The following is a 24,748-nucleotide window of genomic DNA, read 5'->3' as shown; positions in this document are numbered from 1 at the left end:
AATAAAATGCTGTCATCCTCTACCTTTATTCAAAGTCCGTTCTTTTTTTTTTCTTTTTAAAGTTTACACGGGGTTCCAAGTTTGTCTACTTTTTTTTTTTTTTTCTGTTCTTCTTCTTTTCTTTAACTATATTCAATCTTGTTCGACGCATCACCATCTATTCAGACAAACGACACGATAAATATAAAAAAGACACGCTTTTATTCTATTTGTAAACAATAACAGGTAAAGATGATGACGAACAAAAAAAAGAGAGAGAGAGAGAGAGAGGCACATTAGATGAATTTGATGGCAACTTTTTTCTTCTTGTTCATCTTTCCCCCCCCCTTCCCCTAGATGGTCCAACAAAGAACAACCCCGGCACTGACATCTTTATTTTAGAATTTTAGAATGGCAGCGACTGTACCTCAGCAGCAAGTTTCAGCTGCACAGAAATTAGCTCAAGTAAATGAACAGACCTGGATGACCATGGGTAAGTCCTTACAACTGGACTTTTATATATATATATATAAGGAGACTGACTTCAAATAGGCAACCTCGCTGAAATGATGACCGATTATGATAAAGCTATGAATTGCTATGAATCTGCACTTAGACACAATCCTTATTCGATTGCTGCTTTGTCTCAAATCGCGTCTTTATGTAGAGGACGCGAACAATTTGGACGTGCTGTCGACTATTTTAAACGTATCTTGGCTATTCAAGAAAACAATGGCGAGACATGGGCTGCTCTCGGTCATTGTTATCTGATGATGGATAACTTACAAGAAGCCTATCAAGCCTATCAGCAGGCCTTATACCATCTCTCCAACCCAAAAGACCCTAAACTTTGGTATGGCATTGGTATCTTGTACGATCGTTATGGGTCACTTGAACATGCTGAAGAAGCCTTTTCTGCTGTGATGAAGATGGATCCTAAATTCGAAAAGGCCAATGAGATTTATTTTAGATTGGGTATCATTTACAAACAACAACAAAAGTATGATTTATCACTGCAGGTAAAGTGTCTTGTTCTCTTAAGATCATTTGTCTCTAATATCCATCAGTGCTTTCGATACATTCTTCATAACCCTCCAAGACCTCTGACTGAATCTGATATTTGGTTTCAAACAGGCCATGTGTATGAACAACAAAAAGAATACGAATTAGCCAAAGAAGCCTATGAACGCGTCTTGGCTGAAAACCCTGATCATGCAAAAGTACTTCAGCAACTGGGTTGGTTATACCATCAACAAAACACGTCGTTTTGCAACCAAGCATTAGCCATTCAATACCTGACGCGTTCTCTCAAGGCAGACAGCAATGACGCTCAATCGTGGTATTTGCTCGGCCGTTGTTACATGGCTGAACAAAACTACAATAAGGCTTATGAAGCCTATCAACAAGCTGTCTATCGAGATGCTCGTAACCCTACTTTTTGGTGTTCGATTGGTGTCTTGTACTATCAAATCAATCAATACCGAGATGCATTGGATGCGTATAGCCGTGCTATTCGTCTGAACCCTTATATCAGTGAAGTATGGTATGATTTAGGTACTTTGTATGAATCATGCAATAACCAAGTCCAAGATGCGTTGGATGCCTATCAACGTGCTGCTGAACTGGATCCTAGTAATCCTCATATCAAACAACGCTTAGAACTCTTGAGAAAATCACAAAGTGTTCAATCCACACAAGGGTAAGTGTGTGCATCATGCGTTTGTCAACTACTAATGCATCATCTGTTGGTTTAGGACAGCACCGAATGCACCTGTGCCTCAGGATGTCAGTAATCCAAGCCAATATCAAAGTGGACAACCCATGACAGGATCTTACAGTCAATCAGGTCCTAGTGGTCCACCCTCCAGTATGTCTGCTTACCATACTGCCTTGGGCAGTGCTCACACACAGCGTGCAGAAGAACGCGTGCCTACACCTCAATTACCTGTCAACCACGCACTCACCACGCACGAACAAAACACAGGACCTGCTCGTGACCTTCCTGTGCTCAACAGTCATCATCATCGTCGTTCACCTGGACCTTATCACCCACCATACCCTACTACACATCAGCGTGAAGATGTCCGTATTCCTGACATTGGCGGTGGACGTGCACCTACACCTTCCGATCGGTCTCAGATGAACCCTATTCATGATGAAAGACAGTATCAAAGCAACTTACCTCCTATGAGTATGCGTTATAAAGAAGAATCAACGCCAACGCAATCAGGTTCGCCTCATACACGCCCACGTAACTTTGATCATCGTCTATCTCCTCGTACAGATTACCGTTATGAACAACGTCCAATGGAAGAATCATTTCGACAAGAAGAAAAGAAAGACGAGAGTTTTGATGCCAGTGTAGCAGATGCACTCTTGAGTATGGGCAACCCTCAATTGGGTCAAAAGCGTGCTTTGCCACAAGAACAACAAGAGGAAAATAAAAAGCCAAGACAGACAGAAGAGACTGAGCCTACTGAGAAAGTAGAAAAAGAATCTCAGGTGAAAAAAGAAGAGCCTGAAGAAGGTGAAGTGGATGAACAAGAAGAAGGTGAAGTCAAAGATGACGATGATGAACAACAACAACAAGAAGAAGACAAGAAAAAAGAAAACAAGAAAGAGGAAAAAGAAGAAAAAGAAGCAGAAGAAAAAGAAGAAAAAGAGAAAGAAGAAGAAGAAGAAGGAAGTATTCCACCTACTGCTGCAGTGGCTGCTACAAATGCTATTGCTGCTGCTACTACATTACAACAGAAAGAGACTTCATTATCATCATCATCATCATAATAAATATATATATATATTTTTTTAATGTCTTTGTTGTAATCCATCTCGATAGAGATTCAATGAACTTCCTGTAGGCGTACCAGCCACAATACCTTGATAATCTAAGCGATAAATTTTGGGAGGCAATCCTTTACCGAATTTACGGTTGATATGATTAGAACACAAGAGAGCAGAAAACAAGACAAACAGATGAACAGGAATCATACTAAAGGCGACAATCCAAGTCATCGTCAGGGCTTCTTTTGTGAATGTTTGGTATTTGAATTTACAGCCAGGTAAAAGTGTACGAGGGAAACATTTGTTGGATCGTTCATGATAGTCTGTAAAGCTTTTATAGCCACAACAATGAAGATTGGCTTGAATGCGTGCACGGGCATCTGAGTCAAGATCATAATGCCATTGATAAGAGAGTTTGCCTTCAATGTTCCATTTGTTTTTACGATAAGCAGAGTAACCAATAGCAGCAACCATACCAAAACAAGGCCAGAGAAATAAATTGTAAAAAGTCAAGATGGCACGGTTATTCAGCATGATGCCTACATAGCCCAAGACAGACGTAAATAAACAAATGACGCCTGTAGCCAAAATCACTACAAATCGATTAATTCAAGTGCTGTAGATAACGGCATGTTACTTGCAATTCAGAATCATGCGTTCGCCTACAATGACTACATCTGCACGAAGATAGACTAGGAGGGATTAATACACTATATCATCTCTGTATAGACTTACATTTAAAATAAGTCAAGAGGGCTAATAATAAAATCCCTAGACCATAGCAGAACAGCTAAAAATAATAATAATAATAACAAATTAAGACGCCGATATGTTATAATTACCATGTTACCAGTGTATTCGACAGCAATAACCACCATTTATGTTTCGTCCATCGTTGCTTTTTCTTAATAGCAGGATCAGGCATATGTCGTTTCATGATATGTAGGCTGGATGCATCCACACTTGACCGTTGAGATCCAAGAGATTGACGCGATTCTGATTTCATCCATGGTAAAACTGGTTCTGGTAAATCAGTGTGTTGAGATTCAAATGAATGGGGTTGTAAAAAATGAGGACGAGGTATCTCTTGAAGGGAGACAGAAGAACTAGCTTCACTTGATTGAACTGTATATAGATGGTCTTGTTTAGAAGATTTCATAAAGAAGATAAAGATAAAAGGAAAAAAGAAAAGAAAAAAGAAATATATATATATATATTTTTAGTCCATGTTCAGGAACCAAAAAGAAAGGCCTATCAAATAGAACATTCGACTCTTTCGCTTATTGTGATTGGTGGGACTTTATTGTTTTATAAGGGGAAGATAGCTATTTCAAGGAGGATTACAACCTTAGGCAAGATAAATAGATCCATACCCATCTTTTTGTCCTGGAAAAGTCATGATTTCATTCGACGTACTTGTTCTTTGACGTCTTGAAATTTCTCTTTCGTTCTTTTCATATTTATCTCCTACCCAAAGTGCAGCACCTACAACATTAGTCCACATAAAGATCAAATTGAACAGAGGCACTAATTCAAGTGCTACAGCTACTGCACCAAAACTACAATACTGAGCCTTGTGTCGCCATGCAAAACTCCTTGAATCTCCCACAGAGAATCCTCTGAATTCTAAATCATAATGAATATGATGACCCCAACTAGAGACAGAAATGAGTTTGATCATGATATGTTGTTAGCTTACCATGCTACCCAACCATTAATATAGCAAGCAATGACAGTGCCTACCACAGGAATCAAATGTAATGGGGCTGTCAAAATCAACACTACTACTTGTGCTAATAGTAGTAACCAGACAAATGCTAAGCCTGATGAAACACCACGACAACACAACAAAAGGCCTGAAACAGGTATACGAGTATCAAACATACGATCCAACCCTCTGGCTCGAAGGGTGGCATCAAACAAAGCGTCTTGAAAGAAAGGTTGAATGATAGCATAAAAGAGCAGATCAAACACAGCAGACTCGATCAACACAAAGATGACCGAGACTGTCCATGCTAACCAGACAGGGCAATGCGCTGTGATAAGTGCGTGTGCCTGTAATGGCAAAAGATAGACAAAAGATAAAACGAGAGATAGAATACCCACAATGAGTGTTAAAAGAAATGGACAGAGGGCTTTTAGCCACAACTAAGGAAATACGTGAATCAACAATCTAAACAAGCCTTTGCTTACCTGTGGATGTGTCATGAAATAAACAACACCAGCCAGTGGATAAGTATAAGGTGGAGCCATAATAATAAGAAGAAAAGAGAGAAAAAAAAAAAAAAAAAAGAGGTCTTTCATGCAACAGATAGAACCCATTATTGTGACTGACAACTGTTTTTTTTTTATTTAAGTCTTCTCTTTCTTATTCTGACTATGTTCATCCAAAATAAAACTGGATAGTACGAGTAAGCTATTCAACTTGAATTATTTAAGATTTTAAAGCACGACTTTACTTTGCTTTATTTTCATCATGACATTTCATGAAAGTCATGCACTTGCGTCCATCTCATTAACTCATGTCTATTTCAATCCACAAGACAAGATATCATATGCATTAGCTTACATTACACTTGCACCCATCGCTATTCTTGTGTTTTATGCATCCGTCATTGTGTCAAGACGCGAAGTGGCTGGTATTCTAATGCTATCAGGGCAACTTGCTAATGAAGCCCTTAATTACATCTTGAAAGAATGGATTGAACAAGAAAGACCTCATGGTAAATTAAATACTAAAAAAAAAAAAAAAAGACCATGTATACTGAATTGAACATTAGCTCACTTGGGTGATGGTTATGGTATGCCTTCAAGTCACTCACAGTTTATTTGGTATTTTGCTGTCTATGGGTCATTGTATATGTACAGATATATTCATTTGGACCATGTTATCTGGAAATGGTTGACGAGTTTGGCCATGTTTACCTTGGCTTTTCTGGTGTCTATGTCTCGGTAAGAGAAGATAAGATGTAATCTTACTTTTGTGTCTCATTGGAATCTATAGTATCTATTTAGGTTATCATACACTAAGTCAAGTATGGATTGGATCCAGTATTGGTATTGTATTTGGCATACTCTGGTATTCAGTTGTCAATGTACTTCATTCTATGGGGCTCATTGAACGTCTGCTGAACACCTATGTGGCAAGAAAGTTGTATTTAAGGGATATGGGATTCATTCAAAATGTAGCACAATGGGAATATCAGCAATGGCTGCAACTAAGAAGCACAAACAAACACAAACAGCACTGAAATAAATAAATAAATAAACTTGATGCAAAAAAAAAAAAAAAAAAAAAAAAAAAAAAAAAAAAAAAAAAAAAAAAAAAATACGTGCATAGAAATACTATAGACATCCCTGCATATTTATCTTGGCGATCAAAAGAAGAAGAAGAAGGAAATAGGAGAGAAAAAGAAAAGCCCCCCTTCTTTTCTTATTTACTTTATATATAAGCAATGTCTTTTCTTTTCTATATTTTCTACATTTATTATGACTCGCAACAATCAGAAAAAGACACCTCTTTTGACTCATTTAGTGGCTGGTGGTGCTGCTGGTTTTATGGAAGCTTGTGCTTGCCATCCCCTTGATACCATTAAAGTCAGAATGCAACTATCAAAGACAGGTTCAAGAAATGCCAATGTAAGCAATCACTCTTTTTCTTTTCTTTTCTCTTAAGTAGTCTAGGGTCAACGATTGGGATTCTTGGGTGTAGGTACAAAGATTGTGAGAAATGAATCTTTTTGGGCATTGTATAAAGGTTTAGGTGCTGTTGTTTCTGGTATTGTACCTAAGATGGCTATTCGTTTCTCTTCTTTTGAACTGTACAAGTCATGGATGGCAGATACGCATGGTGTAGTGAGCACTAGCTCTGTTTTCTTGGGTAAGCGAGGGTATCTTATGGTTCATGTGTACTTAGTATCTATAGCTGGTCTTGCTGCTGGTACAACAGAAGCTGTTCTTGTTGTTAGTCCTATGGATTTGATCAAGATTCGTCTGCAGGTATGTTTATATCATTTTCCCCTCTTTTTCTTGTTTTCTTGGTTTCTCAATACCATGATAATAGGCTCAACGCCATTCAATGGCTGATCCATTAGATATTCCAAAATACCGTAATGCACCTCATGCTGCTTACACCATTGTAAAAGAAGAAGGTGTCAGAGCATTATACAAAGGTGTCACTTTGACAGCCTTAAGACAAGGTAAGATGCTCACGGAGAAGACATGTATGACTCAACACCCGTCTAGCTACCAACCAAGCTGCCAACTTTACTGCTTATCAAGAGATGAAAAAGTTTGCATTAAAAGCACAAGATGTGGCTGAATTGCCTTCTTATCAACACTTGGTTTTGGGTGGTGTCTCTGGTGCCATGGGTCCACTTTCAAATGCGCCTATTGATACCATCAAGACCCGTATCCAAAGATCGTCTGCATCTGGAAGTGGATTTGAGCGATTGAAGACAGTGACATTTGAAATCCTTCGAAAAGAAGGTCCTTTGGCTTTCTATAAGGGTCTTACGCCTCGTCTTTTGCGTGTTGCTCCTGGTCAAGCTGTTACTTTTATGGTATATGAAAAAGTCAAGGCCTTGATTGATCGTTTTTCTGGACAAGTTCAAGAGAAAGACATATCAAAACTGATTAGTAAATAAGAATAAACATTATCGATGGTTTCATCTCTAGCATCCATATCCAACGTTACTCCTTACAATGATTGCACCGTAAAGACAATCGTTGCATATTTCTGAGAATAAAATAAGATGGTGTATGTGTGTGTCTGCCGACTTTTTTTTTTTCTTTATCCCCACAGTTTGTTTCTTTTTTATTTAAAAAGGATATTGAGTCCAACGATCTTGGTTAAATCTCAACTATGCAAGCGTAAACAAGCTGTAAAACAGAAAAAAAAAGAGGCATTAACGCGTTTTTTGTTTTTCTTCAATAGAAATAGCAGCTTAGAATCAACAGCTATTACAAAAATATCAGATTTTCGTTCCTCTTCTCAAGAGCGGTTTTCTCTTGTCGTTTCAAAGCCTTCTCGAGTGGATGTCATTCCCTCTCTTTCTTCTTCTTCTTCTTCTTCTTCTTCACAAAAAAAGCCTTGTGAAGAAGCCTTGAAGGGCAATATCGCAGTTCTGAAAAAGCCCGAGCATAACTGTATTGAACAGAGGCGAACACATTCTTTATCTGTCTTTTCAGGTCCTCATTTCCAAGCAGATCAATACCAAATCAAACCTGATTTTCATGCGCCGTATCCAGACAAGTACCCTCCTGTCAAATCGCGCTATTATGTACCTCATCTTTATCCATACTTTCAAGCTGCTCTACAAAGCCCATCTCATTTTGAAGTGCATTCTGACTACAAGTCTTCGGATCCTATCAACTTCAGGCACGCGTATCGTTTGAATCATGCTCATGATACACACTGTAAGTAATCTATCGTTTGCAATTTCAATGACTGAATGATAGCAGTACATGGCCATACCACAATGCATCGCATCCGTTCAAAAGACGACGAGTCTATGCATGGTAGCATGGTGATACCATCCAAACGATCTTTTACGGAATACCAACAGCCCAACGAACCAAAGCCTACGGAAAGTAACCTATCTTCTCTCGTAACAGACGGATCTCAGTCCTTAGAACCAAGCGTTGTCTTGCCTCCTACACGAAACACCAGCAGAAAATGGCACCGAGCGGCATCTGCTTCTTCTGAGGCTAGTACCACGTCTAGTGTATTGGAAGATGCTGCCTTGTTAACTGCTTTCTCAAAAGGAAAGGAGAAACAAGTGACACCCGAGGTAGAAAGCATCCTCTCAAAGGACGATCATCTGTCGACAAGCAGTAGATCCACCAGCTCTAAATCTGTAGAGTGTCTAACGAATGATTCAGATCAGGAATATGAATTGGAAGATGATGTCACACCTCCTCCTTCTCGACAACCCGTAATAACAAAAGGACGGCCCAAGGGAAGACCCAGATCAAAGGTTTCGTCAGTGCCAGAGTCTACACTATCTAAGCCGTCAGAGCCTACACTATCTAAGCCGTCAGAGCCTACACTATCTAAGCCGTCAGAGCCTACACCAGTCAAACTATCAGAGCCTACACCAGTCAAACCATCAGAGCCCATACCAGCCAAACCATCAGCGGTGGCTGCCCCAGCCAAGTCATCAGCGGTGCCTGCCCCAGCCAAACCATCAGTAGTGCCGACACCAGCCAAACCATCAGCGATGCCTGCCGCAGCCAAACCATCAGCGATGCCTGCCGCAGCCAAGTCATCAGCGGTGCCTGCCCCAGCCAAGTCATCAGCGGTGCCTGCCCCAGCCAAGTCATCAGCGGTGCCTGCCCCAGCCAAGTCATCAGCGGTGCCTGCCCCAGCCAAGTCATCAGCGGTGCCTGCCCCAGCCAAACCATCAGTAGTGCCGACACCAGCCAAACCATCAGCAGTGCCTGCGTCTTCAGAGCCTTCTTCCATAGTCACGCCATCAAACAACAACCAACAGACTGACATTCAACCATCCAAACCACGCAGGATACCAGACCAACCCACGGCCATCGAAAGAATCAGACGGTACGGTAAATTTCTCTATACCTGGCGTATTCGACAATCACCCGACGTATGCTGCATTTGCTTTGGCGATAATGAGAAAGAACCAATCATTGGCTGCGATAACCCCATGTGTGATGTCCGTCTTCATACCAGTTGTTATCACAAGACAAAGAAGACAGGACTCAAGATGACACGTCGATGGATATGTGATAAATGCAATTACTTGAAGTCTTTGCCTACAAGTGTAGGTATTGCTTGTGCCTTATGTCCAAACACGTCTGGTGTGTTTTGTATGTTGGATCCAAAGAAATACACTCTACCTTGGGTGCATTATAATTGTGCAAAGACCTTTTTAGGGGAAGATGGTATTGTGTTTAATACGTCTACAGAGTATTATGAGGCTCAATTAGACTTCATTCCATCAAGTAACTTTGAACAGGTAATCCCCCCCCTCCAAAAAAGAGAGAGAGAGAGAGAGACAGCAAGAGCATCAACTGATACCTTTGTATAGATTTGTGCTGATTGTACTAAACCAAGCTATGCTCAATATGGTGCTAAAATACCATGTCATTTATGTGATAAGTATTACCATGTTACATGTACAGAACAATATCACTTGGCCTTCCAAGGTGAACCCTATGAATGCCTGGACCATACAAACACAACAAAAAAAGATTCAGGGTCCTCTAGAAAGAGACGCTTGGCTGTTGTTTATCATCGTTGGGTAGGAAGAAGAAACCAACACTTGTTTGAGGAATTCGGCAAAGTGCCTCGGATGCTTACTTTAGATCTATGGAAAAGTATTGATCTATCTAAAATCTCTATGGGCAAACTCACTCATCATTATCAACGTTCTCTTGCGATCATTCAGAACAACGAAAGCTATCCTGTTGAAAACACACAGTATAGTCAATGGGTGGATTATATCTTGGCTCTTTTTGCCTCGCTTTATTCTAGCTATGACATGGAGAGAAACAGGAGTATCTTTACACTGAAGGGATTTGATGTCCATATTGGCTATGATTTCAAGCCAACTGAGGGCAATACCTCACCCACTGTTCCTTCTCATACAGCGCTTTCTATCTTAACTTCCAAAAACAAATCACAAAAACCAAAACAACATACACCCGCTGCTGTCATACCCTCAGACGATTTAATATGTGCCATTTGCCTTCAACACGATTTACCTGCTCAAGTATGGGAAAGACACCATTTAGACGATGACTATAAAGCCAAGTTGATAAGCACAACGGGCCAAAGAAAGCCAGGCTATACAGGCACTGGTTCTTATTGGGACCCTCAAGTATTTATTCGATGTTGTCGCTGTGAAACCATTGTCCATTGTGGATGTCCGCAACCACCCATCAAAGCTTATCCTCAAAAGTAAAAAAAAAAAAAAGAAATCAAAAAATGACGTTACTTACTTACTTATTTTATTAGGTTCAGAGTATTTATTTGTATTAAATGTGATATTAAACATGAACAAGCTGCTCGAAACCAATTGAAATCAACTGCCAGAAGATCGCACCAAGTGAACTATAAAGAATGATTCTTAACTTTCTATGACAAATAAAAAAAAACGCGTTACTGAATTTAAATAACACTATCCCCCTCCTTTTTTTTCTTTTTCTTTTACTATTGATACCACACCATGGATATTGGCAATTTACCCGTATATACCAACAAGACAAGAAGTTCAGGCCCTCTCAAAAAAAAGGACGCATGGGATCGAATTGGTGACTATGAAGAACCACCTGCTCCTATAAAACCTGAAGAAGAGAACGAAGACAATGAAAAAGAACAAGTGGTTCAAAGACATCAAACCCCACCAAGCCTAAAAGAAAAATTAGCCTCAGATGATGCTGCTTCTGTTGCTTCTGAACTAGCTGTAAAAGAATCTCATAAACATCAATCATGTCCTTAATGTGCCGAATAAAGAGATCGACATGCGTTTTATTATGATGATGATGATTATTTACATTATATTTACAGACATTAAAGTGAGAAATCAGACCGATTGGATTCCACAAACTGATGTAATGCTTGATCATCCACATAACAATCATATTGAATAAGCTTAAGAAATCCACGCTCAAATTGGTTGATTTCCTGTAGAGAAAACAGGCCACCACAGATTTCATAGACACGGCGATTACTGAGTGCATGGGCTGTCCAGGTGGTGTCCTGTAAGAATTTAGAGGCGAGTAAAAGAGAAGCCAAGAACATGCGGTGGGTTGTGTCGTCATTGCCAACAGCTCGTTTGGGCAAGTTTGATTTTGCTCGCTTCAGATAAATCAATGCTACCAGCAATGTGCGTACATGAATATGGGCCTGATGCGTCACTTTTTGAACAAAAAAGACAAATTCTGGTAATGAGCGGTTCTTTTTTCGAGTGGGTATTAAATCACATAGCGTCATGGCTGTAAAGTCAATCAGTATACAAGGTATTGAATAAATTGGTTTCTGTGAAATATGATGTCGTCGAGTGAAGTTAAAAGTAGGTGGGTTCTGAAGCATAGTTGACGATAAAGAAAGAAAGAATAAAGAAAAAAAAGTCTTCGTTTTTTTATTATGCTTCATGGTGACACTTTGTCTCCTTATTGTTGTTGTTGTTATTGCATACAAAAAAAGCAAATGGCTACAAGCCTCATAGCACTTTGATACTTGACATATTTGATTCGGAATAACTGCGTTTGGTTAAATATGTGTGCTACCAACACTTGTTAAAGTGATGCCGAACTATCTATTTTTTTTTAATGTTACTTGATTAGGACAGAAAGCATTTTCGCATACAAGTTTGATGTTGGGGGTATGCAATGACCTAACACTGATAACAAAAAAAAAAAAAAAAGCTCCTTAAAATAAAGGGTTGTCTAGAATAAACGTCGGGTTGGCTTATTCCGATGGCTGTCAGTAACGTGACACACTTGTTTTTTTTTATTGTTTATGTATATTACAAAGTATGAACTATTTGCCAGACACGAATGATATTATCAGAATGGCCAGAGTAAAGTGTCGTACCATCAGCACTCCAAGCAAGAGAAAGGCAAAGAGGATCAGCTTGTTTAGCTGTAGTGTTATATTCAGGTGTCAAGACATCGACCACATTATTATCTTCAAGGTCCCAAACCTTGATAGAAGAACCAACGGCAGCACAGAGCCAGTAGCGGTTAGGAGAGAAAACAAGGTGATGGACTTCATTTCCAGCCTCAAGAGAATACAAGTGCTTGGCATCCTTCACATCCCAGAGCATGACAACACCGTCCTTACCTCCAGAAGCACAAAGAGTGGCATCAGGAGAGATAGCGACCGTGTTCACATAACCGTTATGACCAATAAAGTTGGTACGAATCTTGAGTTTCGTCAAATCCCAGACCTTGACAAGCTTATCCCAACCAGCAGAGATAATCACAGGGTGAGCAGGGTTAGGCGAGAAACGGACACAAGAGACCCATTCAGAATGATTATCTTCAGTGATATTGTACTTGCATTCACCCAACGTGTTCCATAACTTGATTGTCTTGTCTCGAGAACCAGAGACAATTTGGCGGTTATCAGCAGAAAAGGAGACAGACAAGACATCTTTGGTATGACCAACGAAACGACGGGTAGTCTTTCCGGTCGTCAAATCCCAAAGACGAAGTGTGTGATCCCATGAAGCAGATAAAGCAAATTGACCATCAGAAGAAATAGCTAAATCTTCAATAATATGGTTGTGGCCAACAAGGGCTTTGCGAGGAACACCGTAGTTAATTTCATCCCTGTAAGGGCAATCGTGAGTAATTTTTTCAAATTGAAAAAATGACATTCACTTTAACTATGAGGCTGTTCCCTTTTCTTTTCTTTTTTTAAATGTTATCGCTCCACCCATTGTGTGTGCCGCAATAAAACAGAAAAAAAACAAAACAAAAAAACAAAAACCTACATATAGAAAAAGAAAAAAGTGTATCTATTTACCTGTCATTATATGACAAGTAGATACATTTAGTAATAGAAATACCTACTACACTGCTATTCAAACCTAGTAATATGCCAAACAATGATAGACTTGTCTGTCCAATCATAAGTCATTTAATCAATCCTAATTTTATCAACCTACCACGAGAAGAAGAAAGAACCATATCAGGAGCTTCAGAAGAAGTAACAATGGAAGTGACTTTAAAGCCAGGTTAGTGAATTTGCCCTTCTTTTATATGTATGGCACATTTACCCCAGCCATTGTGTCCTATCAATAGAATCATGAATTATGCTATCCATCCGTATTGAGCTTTACCTTCAAGAGTACCACGGAAAGAAAAATTGCTCATGTTTGTTATGTTGATAGATAAATGGGAGAAAAGAATAACAAAAAAGGCGCCTGAGAGGGAGTATTTATAACGTCTATTCCGGCCCATATGAATCCGACTCGGATTCTATTTTATTAACAAGACAGGTGCTTTTTCTAATTGGTATCGAAATGTCTCTATTTCATCTATGAATTGAGAAAGTGTTCTCTGCTCTGTATGTCCAAACACAAAGCCAACAATCAAACAGACAGGCAAAAGAACAGACACAATGTTCATCAACAGACCAACAACCACAGTAACAAGGACAATAGGTAACGATCCATGTTGACTTAATGTTGTCGGTAGCACAATATTGATGATATACAGCACCATTTGGAGTACAAGACATACAAGACATGCATATAACAATAAACGAGATTGATACTTTGCATACGTCTGTTCTTTTCTTAGTTCTTCTAGAATGGCATCTACAGTCGATAGTTTGAGTTGTGTCTTATTAAGATTGGATAGATCCGCATGGAGCGAGAGTTGAAAGATAGACATGACACCAAAATGGTCTGAATAACTCTGGTTTGAATCAGGTATAAGGTTAGTAAATACGACATTGGATGCAATACACTTCAATTGAGGTGTATGTCGATAAAAGATATAATCCAATCGTTTGGCTGAGGCAGTGTGGATATCTGATTGATAGTACCGAGAAAAAGTATTAAAAGGAGAATTGCAAGTATAACCAAAGTATTGAGTGTACGCTTCTTGTGTCATAGTGTCCACATCAAACTTGGTAGGATCAGGTTCACCATGTAATTCAAGCCATGAATCCGTCATGCATCCATGATCACAAATCAATTGATAGTTGATGGAAGTAGGTACACTATTGAAATCACCCGACTATTCTTTTGATGTCAGTGAATCATAAACACATTCTTACTTGCCATCACAATCTGTCTTCCCATAGCAGCTGAATTCCTTAAAAGGGTCGCTAATTGCCAACATTCAGCTGCTCGATGAGCGTTGTATTGATGTCGAGGACTATAACTGGCATGCAAATGGGTATTGAATACTTCTAATAGACCCACAGTGGGATGATCCACTACAATAGAACCCACTCCTTTGCCTACATAATAATCGCCATGGATAAACATCAATGGCTTTCCGTTCAAGTGATAGCGATGATATTGGGTGGAAAGAATAGGAAACTTGGAAAGAATGGCAAGTCCACTTCCAAGTACTCCACTTGATGTAGGATAAGTCATCTATGTATCTTTTGGTTGATTTACCTATAGAAGTATTTTGAATGAGGTAATGTATCCTTCACAGCATGTCGAATACGTTGAAAGTCTGTTTGAACCCAAACCTCTTGAAGTGTGATCAAGTCATAATCTTGACCTGAAAGTACGTTTGCAATCGCTTTTAGTCTAAGATCTCGGTTCTTTGAGACAATAGCCAGTCCCCTACAGATAGAGTAAGGCATTGTTTATGAAGCGAGTTGTTTACCAGCAGTTGAGAGACAATACTTTAAGTTGGTCAGACATGAATAATATATTTAATGTACAAAGAAAATGAATTCTATTAATAGAGAGAAGATTAAGATATTAAAATAAAGGTCTATATGAATTATAAAAGGAATTGTGTGTCCATGCCATGCGTAAAATCATACATCACAATCTTGCCGAGATTGGAACAGCATACAATCTTGCTGAAATCAAACTGAAGATTGAGGATTCTAGTACAGCGATGAGTAAAGAATAAACATAATAAGGTTGTTATTACTTACCTTCCATGCGAGGATTGATTTAAGGTTCTTTGCAATTTACCATCTTCTAATCCCCATATCTTGAGACTACCATCATAACTACCGCTGACAATCGTCTTTGATTTAGAGTCCAGTTGAAGTGTACGCACAAGATCAGTATGACCCAGGAGTGTATGCAAACATTCACCAGTAGCAGCATTCCATACTTTGATAGACTGATCACTAGAGCCACTCACAATGTATTGACCATCATATTCAACACAGGCAATACCTCTACTATGAGAATCTAATGTACGTAGACATTCGCCCGTATGCTAAACAAAACAAAACAAAAAAAAAAGGTCCCTCCTGTCAGTAAACTATACATGAACCACAAGATGAAGTTACCATATCCCATATCTTGATGGTGCGATCACCAGAAGCAGATACCACACGATCTCCCTTGAATTGGACAGCATTTACAGCAGCCCGATGACCACGAAACACCCTAGTCGTTGTTCCCTTTGTCAAGTCCCAAGTACGGACAGTTCTATCTTTTGAGCAACTGACGACTGCATTGCCCAACAACTTGACATTCAAGACACTTTCACCATGACCTACAAGTGTCTTAATTTTGCTGCCTGTATGAATATCCCATAACACAAGAGTGCCATCACTACTGCCACTGATCAAATGGCGATCATCAAACTGAAGACAGAGCACACTGCCTGTATGACCCTCTAGGGTATGTCTGAGACGACCTGTTCGAATATCCCACATCTTGAGGTTTCTATCTCGACTGCCAGTGACCAATAACTCAGCATCAAACTGGAGACAGTAAATACCGCTGTTGTGTTGAGCATCTTCCATCAACATCAGATCGTTGAGATGATGTGACGAGGGGAATTGGCGTGTTCGGTATTTGCCTTCCAGCCATCGTTGATCAATCATGCTGCGGTTACGATAGAGTCGTTTCCAATTGATATAGCGTGTGTCTGATTGTTCTTTGTAATGGTAGATGGCTGCCTCATCGTATTTGACATGGCGTCGAGGAGGAGGTCGGTTTAAGAAGGGACGTTCGACAATCATATGCGACAGGACTTCACGGTGGTTTTTAGTAGGTGATTTAGGTGTCTGTAAGGGTTGTGAGCGTGAGGAATAGACTTGTGTGGGTCGAATGACAAGACTAGTGCCAGTGGTAAGACCATCATTCAGGTTCAATCGATGCAGATGCTGAAGTGTAGTTGTATGGTCAGGGATGCTTTCATTGCTACTGCTGCTACTGCTACTTAAACTACTACTCATATGAGCAGAAGACATCAAGTCTTCTTCATGATGTGGTCTACTTGGAGCAAATTCCATACGAGTAGGACTCGTCTCATTCTGAAGTGCCATTCGATCTAAAAATAGGTTGGTGGTTCGTTTATAAGGTTTTAATCGAGTCAGAGAAGCATGTGGGGGTTCGTAAGGAGTTCTTGTTACTGGTATTGTTGTAAATCTAGAACAAGAAGCAGGAGTCATGGCAGACACTGTTGTCTGAGGTGTTAAAGATAGATTTTCTCCTGATAAATAACGGTCAATCGATGTCTGATTGGCTTTATATCCTGTAGAAAAGAACAAGGCTTTCCATAATGTTTGGTCTTCACTCAACACTTTCCATCGTTTCGAGACTCTTGAAATACAGGTGAGTGAAGTAATATCGAGATAATAAAGAATTTGAATTGCAATTTCATAAGGCAATGACTATAGACAATCAGTAATGAATTCTAAACAGTATACACTCTACAGAAATATAGTCTCTATGTAAAAGAGGTGATAATCGTTCAACAACTTGTATTGTTTTTGATACTGGCATCAGTGACAAGAGTTGATAGGCAAATTCTATTCAGTTTATTAGCCATGATATGTTGATCATTCTCTGACTTGCCTGCTTTTTGGTCGTCTGTCCAGTCTTTCATAAAATAAGGTTCTTCAAACCTTTGTTCTACATAACCTTCGTCTGTCTGGTCAGTCATTTTTGTGAAGAAGAAAAAAGAAAGTAAAAAAAAAGAAGAAGAAAAGAAGAAAAGAAAAAGAAAAAGAAAGATGGCTTTAAATGGGATAGGAAAACATGTCTATTCAGATTCAATATCAGACATCAGCCCTTTTTTTTATATATATATATGACAATAAGATAAACAAACAAGTATAGGATGAACAATGCCCAAGGAGTACATCTTTGCTTGGTCATGTTTTGTTTATGGTCACGATATACACAAAGGATAGTCTACATTCTCTCACTTTCATCATAAAATGTGACTCTATTATCGAGAGGAGTGGAATTTGAAAAAAAAAAAATAACAGAATCACGCTGTCCTTTAAGGAGTGTGAAATATTACTTTACTTGAGACCTAATATTACTATGTTTGGCACCTGTTTATGCCGATCCATATTTTAGCGGAGCTTGTGTCAAGTGAAAATATAATTGTCTTTGTCATAGACTGAGATAATAAACAAATATTTCAATCGTTACTTTTTATACACTTTGTTACGCAAAAAAAAAGGGGAGTTTATGTCATGTTTCCTGGGCTTGAAATAAAGAAAGGAAAAAAAAAGATGGTGTCATTCAAATAGTTGTGGCGTAACAAACAAAAGATAAATTTTCATTTTATTAGATAAACATAAAAATCTTCATCGCGTGTCCACACTCGGTAAACCCTCTTGTTTGCCGGTCCCAAGCTCTATAAAACGATGTTAAAGAAAATACATAAAGTCCAAACATTGCCTTTTTAAGATAAAAGAGACACTATCCGAGTTGTGGGTTCTAAAAAGTACTTCGAAACTTTTTGATCTCCACCATGACTGTCTGGACACCCACTGGTTGGATACGAGCAGCATGCTTTTCCACAAGACTGACAAATTTAGTATAATACACAATCAATTGACCAAGCACAGCATGGAGTACAATGGTACCATTCTTAAAGTTGGAAAAGTATTGAATGACAGAGGCATTGATGGATTTCAGTGATTGTCGCCATGTTTGACTGAAATGAGCAGAGATGCGTTCCAAGTCTGGTATTTCAATGGGACCTGATGCCTTGGTGAGCTGTATCATGGCACCAAAGTAAGGCTTCAGTTGCTCATCCACAAAAGCACTTGTCTGTAAAGCCAACAGTTGTTTCATGTAATCTAATTCTGCATCCACTGCTCGACTATGTGTTTCCTAGGATGTGTAAGATAGATAGAATCACTACGCGAATTACCTTACTTGAAATACAGAAATAATAAGATCATAATTATTAATGAGAAATGCAATTCGTTTAGGTGATTCTTGAAATTCATGTGACATACGAGACAAGACAGCTTCAAATTCATCACGTAATTTTTTGACACTAATGTGTTTGTTAGAGAATACACTATAGACATAGACAATTACCTCTTGGTAAGAATAGGATCATCATAACCATCATTCAGCACAAGCAAAGAGGCTGCAAATTCAGCATATCTTCTAGTAATCTAAACCATGCTCAATTACACATATATTCAATTTGACACGATGCTTACATAATGAGGTCGAATATCTTTGACTGCACTAATGGCTGACTTGTTATGAAACATTTTCTTGACACTTTCAATATGAAGTGACATGATATACTGGAATCGAGGCCAAAAAAGCATATTGGTTGCATTCATATAGCCTTCTAATGCAGGTACTCTTCTTCTCTGTAATTCAAGTGCTAATTGTGTATTGATTCGAATACACAACAAAATCCCAACAGCATCAAATGAATTCTCAATGTAATTCTTGGTAAAGTTCAACCCCACTTTCTCTGTGGATTCAAAGATGTGTTGAAACATACTTTTGGCTGTATCTGCAGCCGTTCTTGAATCACGCGAAAAGAACTCGTATATAAACAAATATTCTGAACTAGCATTGTCAATCAATGTGAGATTAAAGCTTCGAAACAATTGTTCAAATTGATAGCGCTTATTTTGAAGGGGAGGGAGGGAGATAAGTGTACAGCACAATCTAATAGGTACTTACCTGTTCTTTCGCTTCTGCTACATGAACAAGAATGACGCCTGGATCTTGCATTCTTAATGTATCACTACGATCTCCTAAAGAAAACAAATTCGCCTTGTCTCTTAAGGGTGCTTTTGTACCAAACAATCCACCTTTTCGAATGTTTTCTTCAACACCTATCAAGTCTGACTTGTCTGCTGATATTGTCTATGCGACTTGTCAGTCGTGTTTTATCTTTTTGTTGTTTACCTGTAATCGTTGAAGTCCTTTACTGTATCTTTCAAAATGGTTTTGGAAATACCATCTTAATGCATTGATATACGTTTGTTTGATTTCTTTGGCTGCTTCATGATGTCTTTCCAATACAAAGTAATTCATTTCCTTGTATTTCAGAAATACAGACTGTTGCATGATTTGAATATTGGCATTGGGTGTACTCAACAACTGGATCTTGGCTACAAAGAAATCACGAATGGTGGCTACTGCTTTTAAACGAAGTTTTTCAAGTTCAGGTCCTACATTGCGTAAAGCTTTGATGGGTCGGTGTTGATTGGCCTTGACAAATCGCATTTGTTTGTTGATCATCAATAGATATTCAAGCCATACTTCATCGACATCATCTTCTGTGATTTTCTTGATCACATATGGAGGAATCACCATGCCTTGTAATGCTTTTCCTAATCGTGATTCAACTGTCTATTTTCATAAGTAAAGGGCAATGAATACAACCCACTTACTTTTCTATTCTTGAGTTTGATACTCATCTGGGTCGATTGTTGTTGTAGACTTTGAATTTCTCCACTGATATGACCCAAATCGGTTTGGAACACACTGAGTAATTCTTCCATGCGACCCAACACTTCATCACACGACTAGTATAATGAGTCCATGATGTGTTTGTCTTGCCTTACCTGAATTTGAGAATGCAGATCCACAAACGAGGCGACATGTTGTAGATCTATAGGCTCATATCAATACTATTGTTTCGTAAAGTATGGCTTACAGTTGTTCTCAAGGTCGCGTTGTACTGCTATTTTCTCTTGCGCTATTTGTCTAGCATATTCTCTCAGGTCCATTTCGTTCTCCAGTGCCTGACTTACAATGGCATCTTCTTGAAATGCCAATATTTGATCTAAGCATAGGATGAGTATCAAAACTTATTTTTGATGTCATTACCATCCACTTGGTCAAAGGGAATGTGATTGAAATCATCTTCATCTTCACTTTCAGACAACTAATGCACAATGGATTCAATTAAACAAGAGTCGATGACCTTTTTTTTTTTTTTTTACTTGTATCTTATTATCCTCAGTAGTATCTTCTAATAAAATATCGAGTTCTTTTAAAGGACTCGCCAAAGACATGATGAAAATAAATAATATAAAAAATAAAAATAAAAATCTCAGAGAACAAAAAATAAATAAATAAATAAATCTCTTACACCATAAGCAAACGTATCTTTAAAGCATTGACTGTATCAACAAGAGAGGTGATACAATAAAGTCATGATGGGAAATTCACTTTACAAATACTTAATGCACTATGTTCAACACTCATTGGTCAATTCATTGAAATAGCGCATTATGCTTGAATTTTGTTTAAATACCCTATCTTTTCTTTTTTCATTTTCTTTTTCTTTCTTTTTTCACTTATGTCGTCTAGTCCAGCTGAAAACTTACTTGTGGTTCCTCTGGAGAACAAAGTTTTGTTGCCTTCTGTCATTCTCAAGATAAACATGAGAGGCAGAGACGCTGTCACTTTGACTCGGAAACACTTACGTGCTACTGAACAACGCAAACCAACATTTATCGCATGTATCCCATTGATTGGTAAACCCACACAACAGGAAGCCAAAGATGAAGGATTCGTGAAACCAGAAGATAAAGAACGTTTGTTTGGGTATGGATGCACAGCACGCATTATTAAAGTCCAGCGATCTGGATTAGGTGCTTTTACAATGTTTGTCGAAGGTGTGTCTCGCTTTCAAGTAGATCAATATCATATGGGAGAAGACCATTTACTCTATGCCCAACCCAAGTATTTTCCAGATGATGAAGATCTGGAAGAGAATGATGACATGATTCGATTCAAGGCACTGGTGAGAGAATTCCTGGCTAAAATGAAGGATTTAAGTATGCCTGAACATCTCATTCAGCAACTGACCAAATTGATTGATTCTGTTCCACCACCCGTGTTGGCTGATCTTTTGGTGTCTGTGATTGAGACGTCGTTCGATGAAAAGCTGACCATGTTGTCGACCACACAATTGAAAGAGCGAGTGGCCAAGGCTTCTGAATACATGACGCGTCAATTACATGCAAGTACAAGGTGTATTGTGCAATCAGACGCATGAACTCATTCTTTTTTTGTGTGTTTTTAGGTACTTAAGATCTCTGAACAAGTACATTCAAGCATTGAAGGTAAACTCTCCAAGAAACAAAGAGAATTTTATCTTCGTCAACAGGTAAAAACAAAAGAATACCTGAAGGCATGCTGATGGGTGTATTTAGTTAGAAGCCATCAAGAAAGAATTAGGCGAGAGTGATACAAATGGAGGAAAAGAAGAAGATGACATTGAACAGTTGTCAAAAAAGATCAACCAAACCCATTTGTCAGAAGAAGCATCCACAGTGGCTCAAAGAGAACTCAAGCGACTTAGAAAGCTACAGCCTGCATCCAGTGAATATGCTGTGGCACGCAATTACCTTGAACTCTTGGCTGATTTGCCATGGGATAAACGAACACAAGACACTATTGATATTCATGTGGCCAAGAAGAAGCTGGAAGACGATCATTTTGGACTAGATCATGTCAAAAAGCGTATCATTGAATACTTGTCCGTCATTAAAATCAAAGGGGATTTAAAGGCACCTATTATTTGTTTTGTGGGTCCTGTAAGTCATCATAAGATCACTGCTGTAGACTGATTTCTGTTAGCCTGGTGTAGGAAAGACATCTCTTGGCAAGTCCATTGCCTCTTCTCTTGGCCGTGAATTCCATCGTATTTCATTAGGTGGTGTGCGCGATGAAGCAGAAATGAGGTAATCATTGTCCATGGACACAAAAGCGAGAGTTAACATGACGATCCAGAGGACATCGTCGTACTTATGTAGGAGCCATGCCTGGTTTAATTATCCAAGGTCTTCGTAAAGCCAAGGTCAACAATCCATTGTTCTTGCTAGACGAGATTGATAAGCTCGTCCAGTCTTCTCATTATGGAGACCCAGCAGCAGCTTTGTTAGAAGTCCTTGATCCAGAGCAAAACAATAGTTTCTCAGACCATTACCTCAATGTACCATTTGACTTGTCCAATGTACTGTTTATTGCCACGGCCAATAGTGTTGATACTATTCCAGAGCCTCTTTTGGATCGTATGGAATTGATCACACTCAACGGCTACACCTTTGAAGAAAAACTCCATATTGCTCAAGTGCATTTATTGCCCAAACAACTGTTGGCCCATGGTCTTCAAAAGGACCAAGTGGTCATGGACGATCAAGTCTTGTTCAAAATGGCTGAGAATTATACCCGAGAAAGTGGTGTTCGTAGTCTAGAAAGAACGATCGCCTCGGTTGTTCGAGCCAAATGTGTTGAGTTGGCCAACTTGCGAGAATCAAACAAAGAAGAAGCCTACAATCCTCATGTCTCTCTTGCAGACATGGAAGAAATTTTGGGCGTAAGTATATTCGTTCTAAAACCATGTTTTTATTGATATATATTAGATGGCCTTTTATGAAAAAGAAGTGGTAGAACGAGAACCACTTCCAGGTGTAGTGACAGGCTTGGCTTATTCGGGCAGTGGCAATGGTGGTATTTTGTTTGTCGAGTCCACTAAAATGCCCGGCCATGGTGACTTAAGATTGACAGGTACGTCTATCAAAAAGAAAGTGATTGTATTCATTGTTTTGCATATATATAGGATCTTTGGGCGATGTGATTAAAGAATCTGCACAATTAGCCTTAACCTGGGTTAAAGCACATGCTTATGCTCTCAAAATGGTACCCACTGAAGACACGAACCTTGTGGAGAAATACGATGTTCATATCCATGTCCCTGGTGGCGCAGTGCCTAAAGATGGTCCTAGTGCTGGTAAATAGAACGCAGGGCATCAAATGGATCCATTCATTTATTTATTTTAGGTGTTACTTTGGTCTGTTCTCTTGTGTCTTTGTTTTCTGGTTACCATGTACCACCTACCACAGCCATGACAGGTGAAATATCCTTAAGAGGACAAGTCTTGCCTGTAGGCGGCATTAAAGAAAAAGTTGTATCTGCTCATCGAGCCGGTATTCGCAAGATTATTTTACCGTTCCGTAACAAAAAGGATGTTCACCAAGACGTACCTGACAAAGTCAAGCAAGACATTGAGTTTATCTATGCCAAGCATATTTGGGAAGTATTGGAAGCTGCTCTTGTCATGAATGAGCGCGAAACATGGACACATCGCATGTATGAAAGCCATTTATAATTTATTTCTAGATGTTGCTAGATAATATGTGTCCAATAAATGAACCATTGCCTGAACAATCACTTGAATACAGTAGGCTCTATTGGTCTCATTCAGTCGAATGGATTTGGGTATCTCTAACTGAATCATATCGATATGCTTGTGATACGCCTGTGTAGTATAGCCACCACTAAAGTAATCCATGTCATTTTGTGGCTTTGGGTTGTATGTAGAAGGCACGACGGTTATTTTGTTTTCACTGTAGGATGTGAGCATGTCGCCTAACAAGTAAAGCAATTGATGAGGCTGTTTTGTGTCTTGATATCGTTTGACAAGTGATCCTATAGAGCTTTTTTGTAGAATCAGTTGGTCAAGATGCGGTATGTTGAGTGTGAGATCATTGGTTTCTAACAAATAACCCAACTCTACCATTTCATTTGAATGTGTATGTCCTGTCACGTGTTAAAATGCAACATTTCAATCATATATATTACCATGAATGTCGATCATAATTCCAAATCCATACTCTCTTTTGACAGATTCAATCGCCTGTTGAACACGGTGATGATATTCTTTCCAGACAACTTCGCCTTGTTTACTTTCTGTTCCTTCGTTCAGTGGTCGATTGACATCTACTTTTCTGCGTGCAATTCGGTTGATGATGATATGAGGTGTTGCTTTGTTTTCATGATAATGATCGCTTATACCTTTCATGATACCTTGAGCAATTTCTCTCGTATACATATCTGCTAACAATAAACTTCCTTCTTGTTTTCTATCTGGTATAGTGGTGGGCTTTTGAAGCCCACCATGAGGCGCTGTGATAATGAGAGGCAAATTGCCTTGGTTAATCACAATAGGATATTCTTCTAATACTGGCATAAAATAAACCCAAAAGAAAAAAAAGAAAAAGATCATGACATAAGTGGGGGGATTTAGTCGGCGAGTTAATCAAGTGTTTCCTTAACAACAGAA

General features: G+C 38.9%; 14 protein-coding genes across 14 annotated transcripts; 5 read left to right on the top strand and 9 right to left on the bottom strand.

Annotated features, from left to right (window-relative positions):
* Positions 1-390: 390 nt before the first annotated feature.
* On the top strand, positions 391-2,763 carry B0P05DRAFT_568665 (uncharacterized protein; the record flags this gene model as incomplete). Its single annotated transcript, XM_051581208.1, has 4 exons — positions 391-472; positions 532-998; positions 1,047-1,678; positions 1,734-2,763. 4 exons carry the CDS (start codon positions 391-393, stop codon positions 2,761-2,763), a joined length of 2,211 nt encoding a protein of 736 aa, XP_051438361.1.
* Positions 2,553-4,012, bottom strand: B0P05DRAFT_526800 (tetraspanin Tsp2). The gene is made up of 4 exons (XM_051576466.1): positions 3,611-4,012; positions 3,496-3,550; positions 3,402-3,452; positions 2,553-3,353 (listed from the first exon to the last, which is right to left on the bottom strand). The coding sequence occupies exons 1-4, from the start codon at positions 3,917-3,919 to the stop codon at positions 2,785-2,787; spliced, it is 984 nt and encodes a 327-aa protein (XP_051438360.1). The 5' UTR covers positions 3,920-4,012; the 3' UTR covers positions 2,553-2,784.
* On the bottom strand, positions 4,013-5,017 carry B0P05DRAFT_526794 (uncharacterized protein). The gene is made up of 4 exons (XM_051576465.1): positions 4,954-5,017; positions 4,460-4,908; positions 4,134-4,415; positions 4,013-4,085 (listed from the first exon to the last, which is right to left on the bottom strand). Exons 1-4 carry the CDS (start codon positions 5,011-5,013, stop codon positions 4,061-4,063), a joined length of 816 nt encoding a protein of 271 aa, XP_051438359.1. The 5' UTR covers positions 5,014-5,017; the 3' UTR covers positions 4,013-4,060.
* Positions 5,018-5,236: 219 nt separating this feature from the next.
* B0P05DRAFT_577334 (uncharacterized protein) lies at positions 5,237-6,011 on the top strand (the record flags this gene model as incomplete). Its single annotated transcript, XM_051581776.1, has 3 exons — positions 5,237-5,483; positions 5,541-5,592; positions 5,765-6,011. 3 exons carry the CDS (start codon positions 5,237-5,239, stop codon positions 6,009-6,011), a joined length of 546 nt encoding a protein of 181 aa, XP_051438358.1.
* A 55-nt stretch (positions 6,012-6,066) lies between these two features.
* B0P05DRAFT_484799 (mitochondrial carrier domain-containing protein) lies at positions 6,067-7,557 on the top strand. The gene is made up of 5 exons (XM_051575247.1): positions 6,067-6,399; positions 6,445-6,640; positions 6,686-6,759; positions 6,824-6,959; positions 7,006-7,557. The coding sequence occupies exons 1-5, from the start codon at positions 6,250-6,252 to the stop codon at positions 7,404-7,406; spliced, it is 957 nt and encodes a 318-aa protein (XP_051438357.1). The 5' UTR covers positions 6,067-6,249; the 3' UTR covers positions 7,407-7,557.
* Positions 7,558-9,045: 1,488 nt separating this feature from the next.
* On the top strand, positions 9,046-10,930 carry B0P05DRAFT_526782 (uncharacterized protein). The gene is made up of 3 exons (XM_051576464.1): positions 9,046-9,740; positions 9,813-10,684; positions 10,742-10,930. The coding sequence occupies exons 1-3, from the start codon at positions 9,429-9,431 to the stop codon at positions 10,848-10,850; spliced, it is 1,293 nt and encodes a 430-aa protein (XP_051438356.1). The 5' UTR covers positions 9,046-9,428; the 3' UTR covers positions 10,851-10,930.
* A 338-nt stretch (positions 10,931-11,268) lies between these two features.
* Positions 11,269-11,831, bottom strand: B0P05DRAFT_526779 (cyclin domain-containing protein). The gene has a single exon (XM_051576463.1). The coding sequence runs from the start codon at positions 11,816-11,818 to the stop codon at positions 11,297-11,299; it is 522 nt and encodes a 173-aa protein (XP_051438355.1). The 5' UTR covers positions 11,819-11,831; the 3' UTR covers positions 11,269-11,296.
* A 336-nt stretch (positions 11,832-12,167) lies between these two features.
* Positions 12,168-13,625, bottom strand: B0P05DRAFT_526771 (guanine nucleotide binding protein beta subunit). Its single transcript, XM_051576462.1, has 5 exons — positions 13,575-13,625; positions 13,512-13,526; positions 13,401-13,457; positions 13,323-13,353; positions 12,168-13,062 (listed from the first exon to the last, which is right to left on the bottom strand). The coding sequence occupies exons 1-5, from the start codon at positions 13,606-13,608 to the stop codon at positions 12,255-12,257; spliced, it is 945 nt and encodes a 314-aa protein (XP_051438354.1). The 5' UTR covers positions 13,609-13,625; the 3' UTR covers positions 12,168-12,254.
* On the bottom strand, positions 13,617-15,241 carry B0P05DRAFT_258853 (Endonuclease/exonuclease/phosphatase). The gene is made up of 4 exons (XM_051573357.1): positions 15,085-15,241; positions 14,868-15,041; positions 14,523-14,823; positions 13,617-14,478 (listed from the first exon to the last, which is right to left on the bottom strand). The coding sequence occupies exons 1-4, from the start codon at positions 15,120-15,122 to the stop codon at positions 13,714-13,716; spliced, it is 1,278 nt and encodes a 425-aa protein (XP_051438353.1). The 5' UTR covers positions 15,123-15,241; the 3' UTR covers positions 13,617-13,713.
* Positions 15,242-15,360: 119 nt separating this feature from the next.
* B0P05DRAFT_463083 (WD40-repeat-containing domain protein) lies at positions 15,361-16,627 on the bottom strand (the record flags this gene model as incomplete). The annotated part of the gene is made up of 2 exons (XM_051574149.1): positions 15,361-15,657; positions 15,731-16,627. The coding sequence occupies 2 exons, from the start codon at positions 16,625-16,627 to the stop codon at positions 15,361-15,363; spliced, it is 1,194 nt and encodes a 397-aa protein (XP_051438352.1).
* Positions 16,628-16,959: 332 nt separating this feature from the next.
* On the bottom strand, positions 16,960-17,373 carry B0P05DRAFT_258941 (uncharacterized protein). The gene is made up of 2 exons (XM_051573358.1): positions 17,250-17,373; positions 16,960-17,203 (listed from the first exon to the last, which is right to left on the bottom strand). The coding sequence occupies exons 1-2, from the start codon at positions 17,335-17,337 to the stop codon at positions 17,076-17,078; spliced, it is 216 nt and encodes a 71-aa protein (XP_051438351.1). The 5' UTR covers positions 17,338-17,373; the 3' UTR covers positions 16,960-17,075.
* A 491-nt stretch (positions 17,374-17,864) lies between these two features.
* B0P05DRAFT_526754 (Sac2 family-domain-containing protein) lies at positions 17,865-20,808 on the bottom strand. Its single transcript, XM_051576461.1, has 12 exons — positions 20,618-20,808; positions 20,502-20,559; positions 20,329-20,457; positions 20,237-20,283; positions 20,063-20,197; positions 19,575-20,021; positions 19,347-19,532; positions 18,866-19,288; positions 18,738-18,817; positions 18,570-18,693; positions 18,087-18,524; positions 17,865-18,042 (listed from the first exon to the last, which is right to left on the bottom strand). The coding sequence occupies exons 1-11, from the start codon at positions 20,687-20,689 to the stop codon at positions 18,126-18,128; spliced, it is 2,100 nt and encodes a 699-aa protein (XP_051438350.1). The 5' UTR covers positions 20,690-20,808; the 3' UTR covers positions 17,865-18,042; positions 18,087-18,125.
* A 168-nt stretch (positions 20,809-20,976) lies between these two features.
* On the top strand, positions 20,977-23,794 carry B0P05DRAFT_583773 (ATP-dependent protease La; the record flags this gene model as incomplete). The annotated part of the gene is made up of 8 exons (XM_051582286.1): positions 20,977-21,660; positions 21,706-21,789; positions 21,836-22,219; positions 22,263-22,366; positions 22,416-23,001; positions 23,048-23,192; positions 23,245-23,415; positions 23,466-23,794. The coding sequence occupies 8 exons, from the start codon at positions 20,977-20,979 to the stop codon at positions 23,792-23,794; spliced, it is 2,487 nt and encodes an 828-aa protein (XP_051438349.1).
* Positions 23,789-24,655, bottom strand: B0P05DRAFT_462903 (uncharacterized protein; the record flags this gene model as incomplete). The annotated part of the gene is made up of 2 exons (XM_051574139.1): positions 23,789-24,225; positions 24,268-24,655. 2 exons carry the CDS (start codon positions 24,653-24,655, stop codon positions 23,789-23,791), a joined length of 825 nt encoding a protein of 274 aa, XP_051438348.1.
* Between the last annotated feature and the right edge of the window lie 93 nt (positions 24,656-24,748).

Source organism: Gilbertella persicaria, assembly GCF_025201335.1.
Source record: "Gilbertella persicaria strain CBS 190.32 chromosome Unknown B0P05scaffold_5, whole genome shotgun sequence".
In the NCBI taxonomy this organism is placed as follows: Eukaryota; Fungi; Mucoromycota; class Mucoromycetes; order Mucorales; family Choanephoraceae; genus Gilbertella; species Gilbertella persicaria.
Note: the sequence above shows the minus strand (reverse complement) of the source record. Positions and strands in the feature narration are given on the sequence as shown.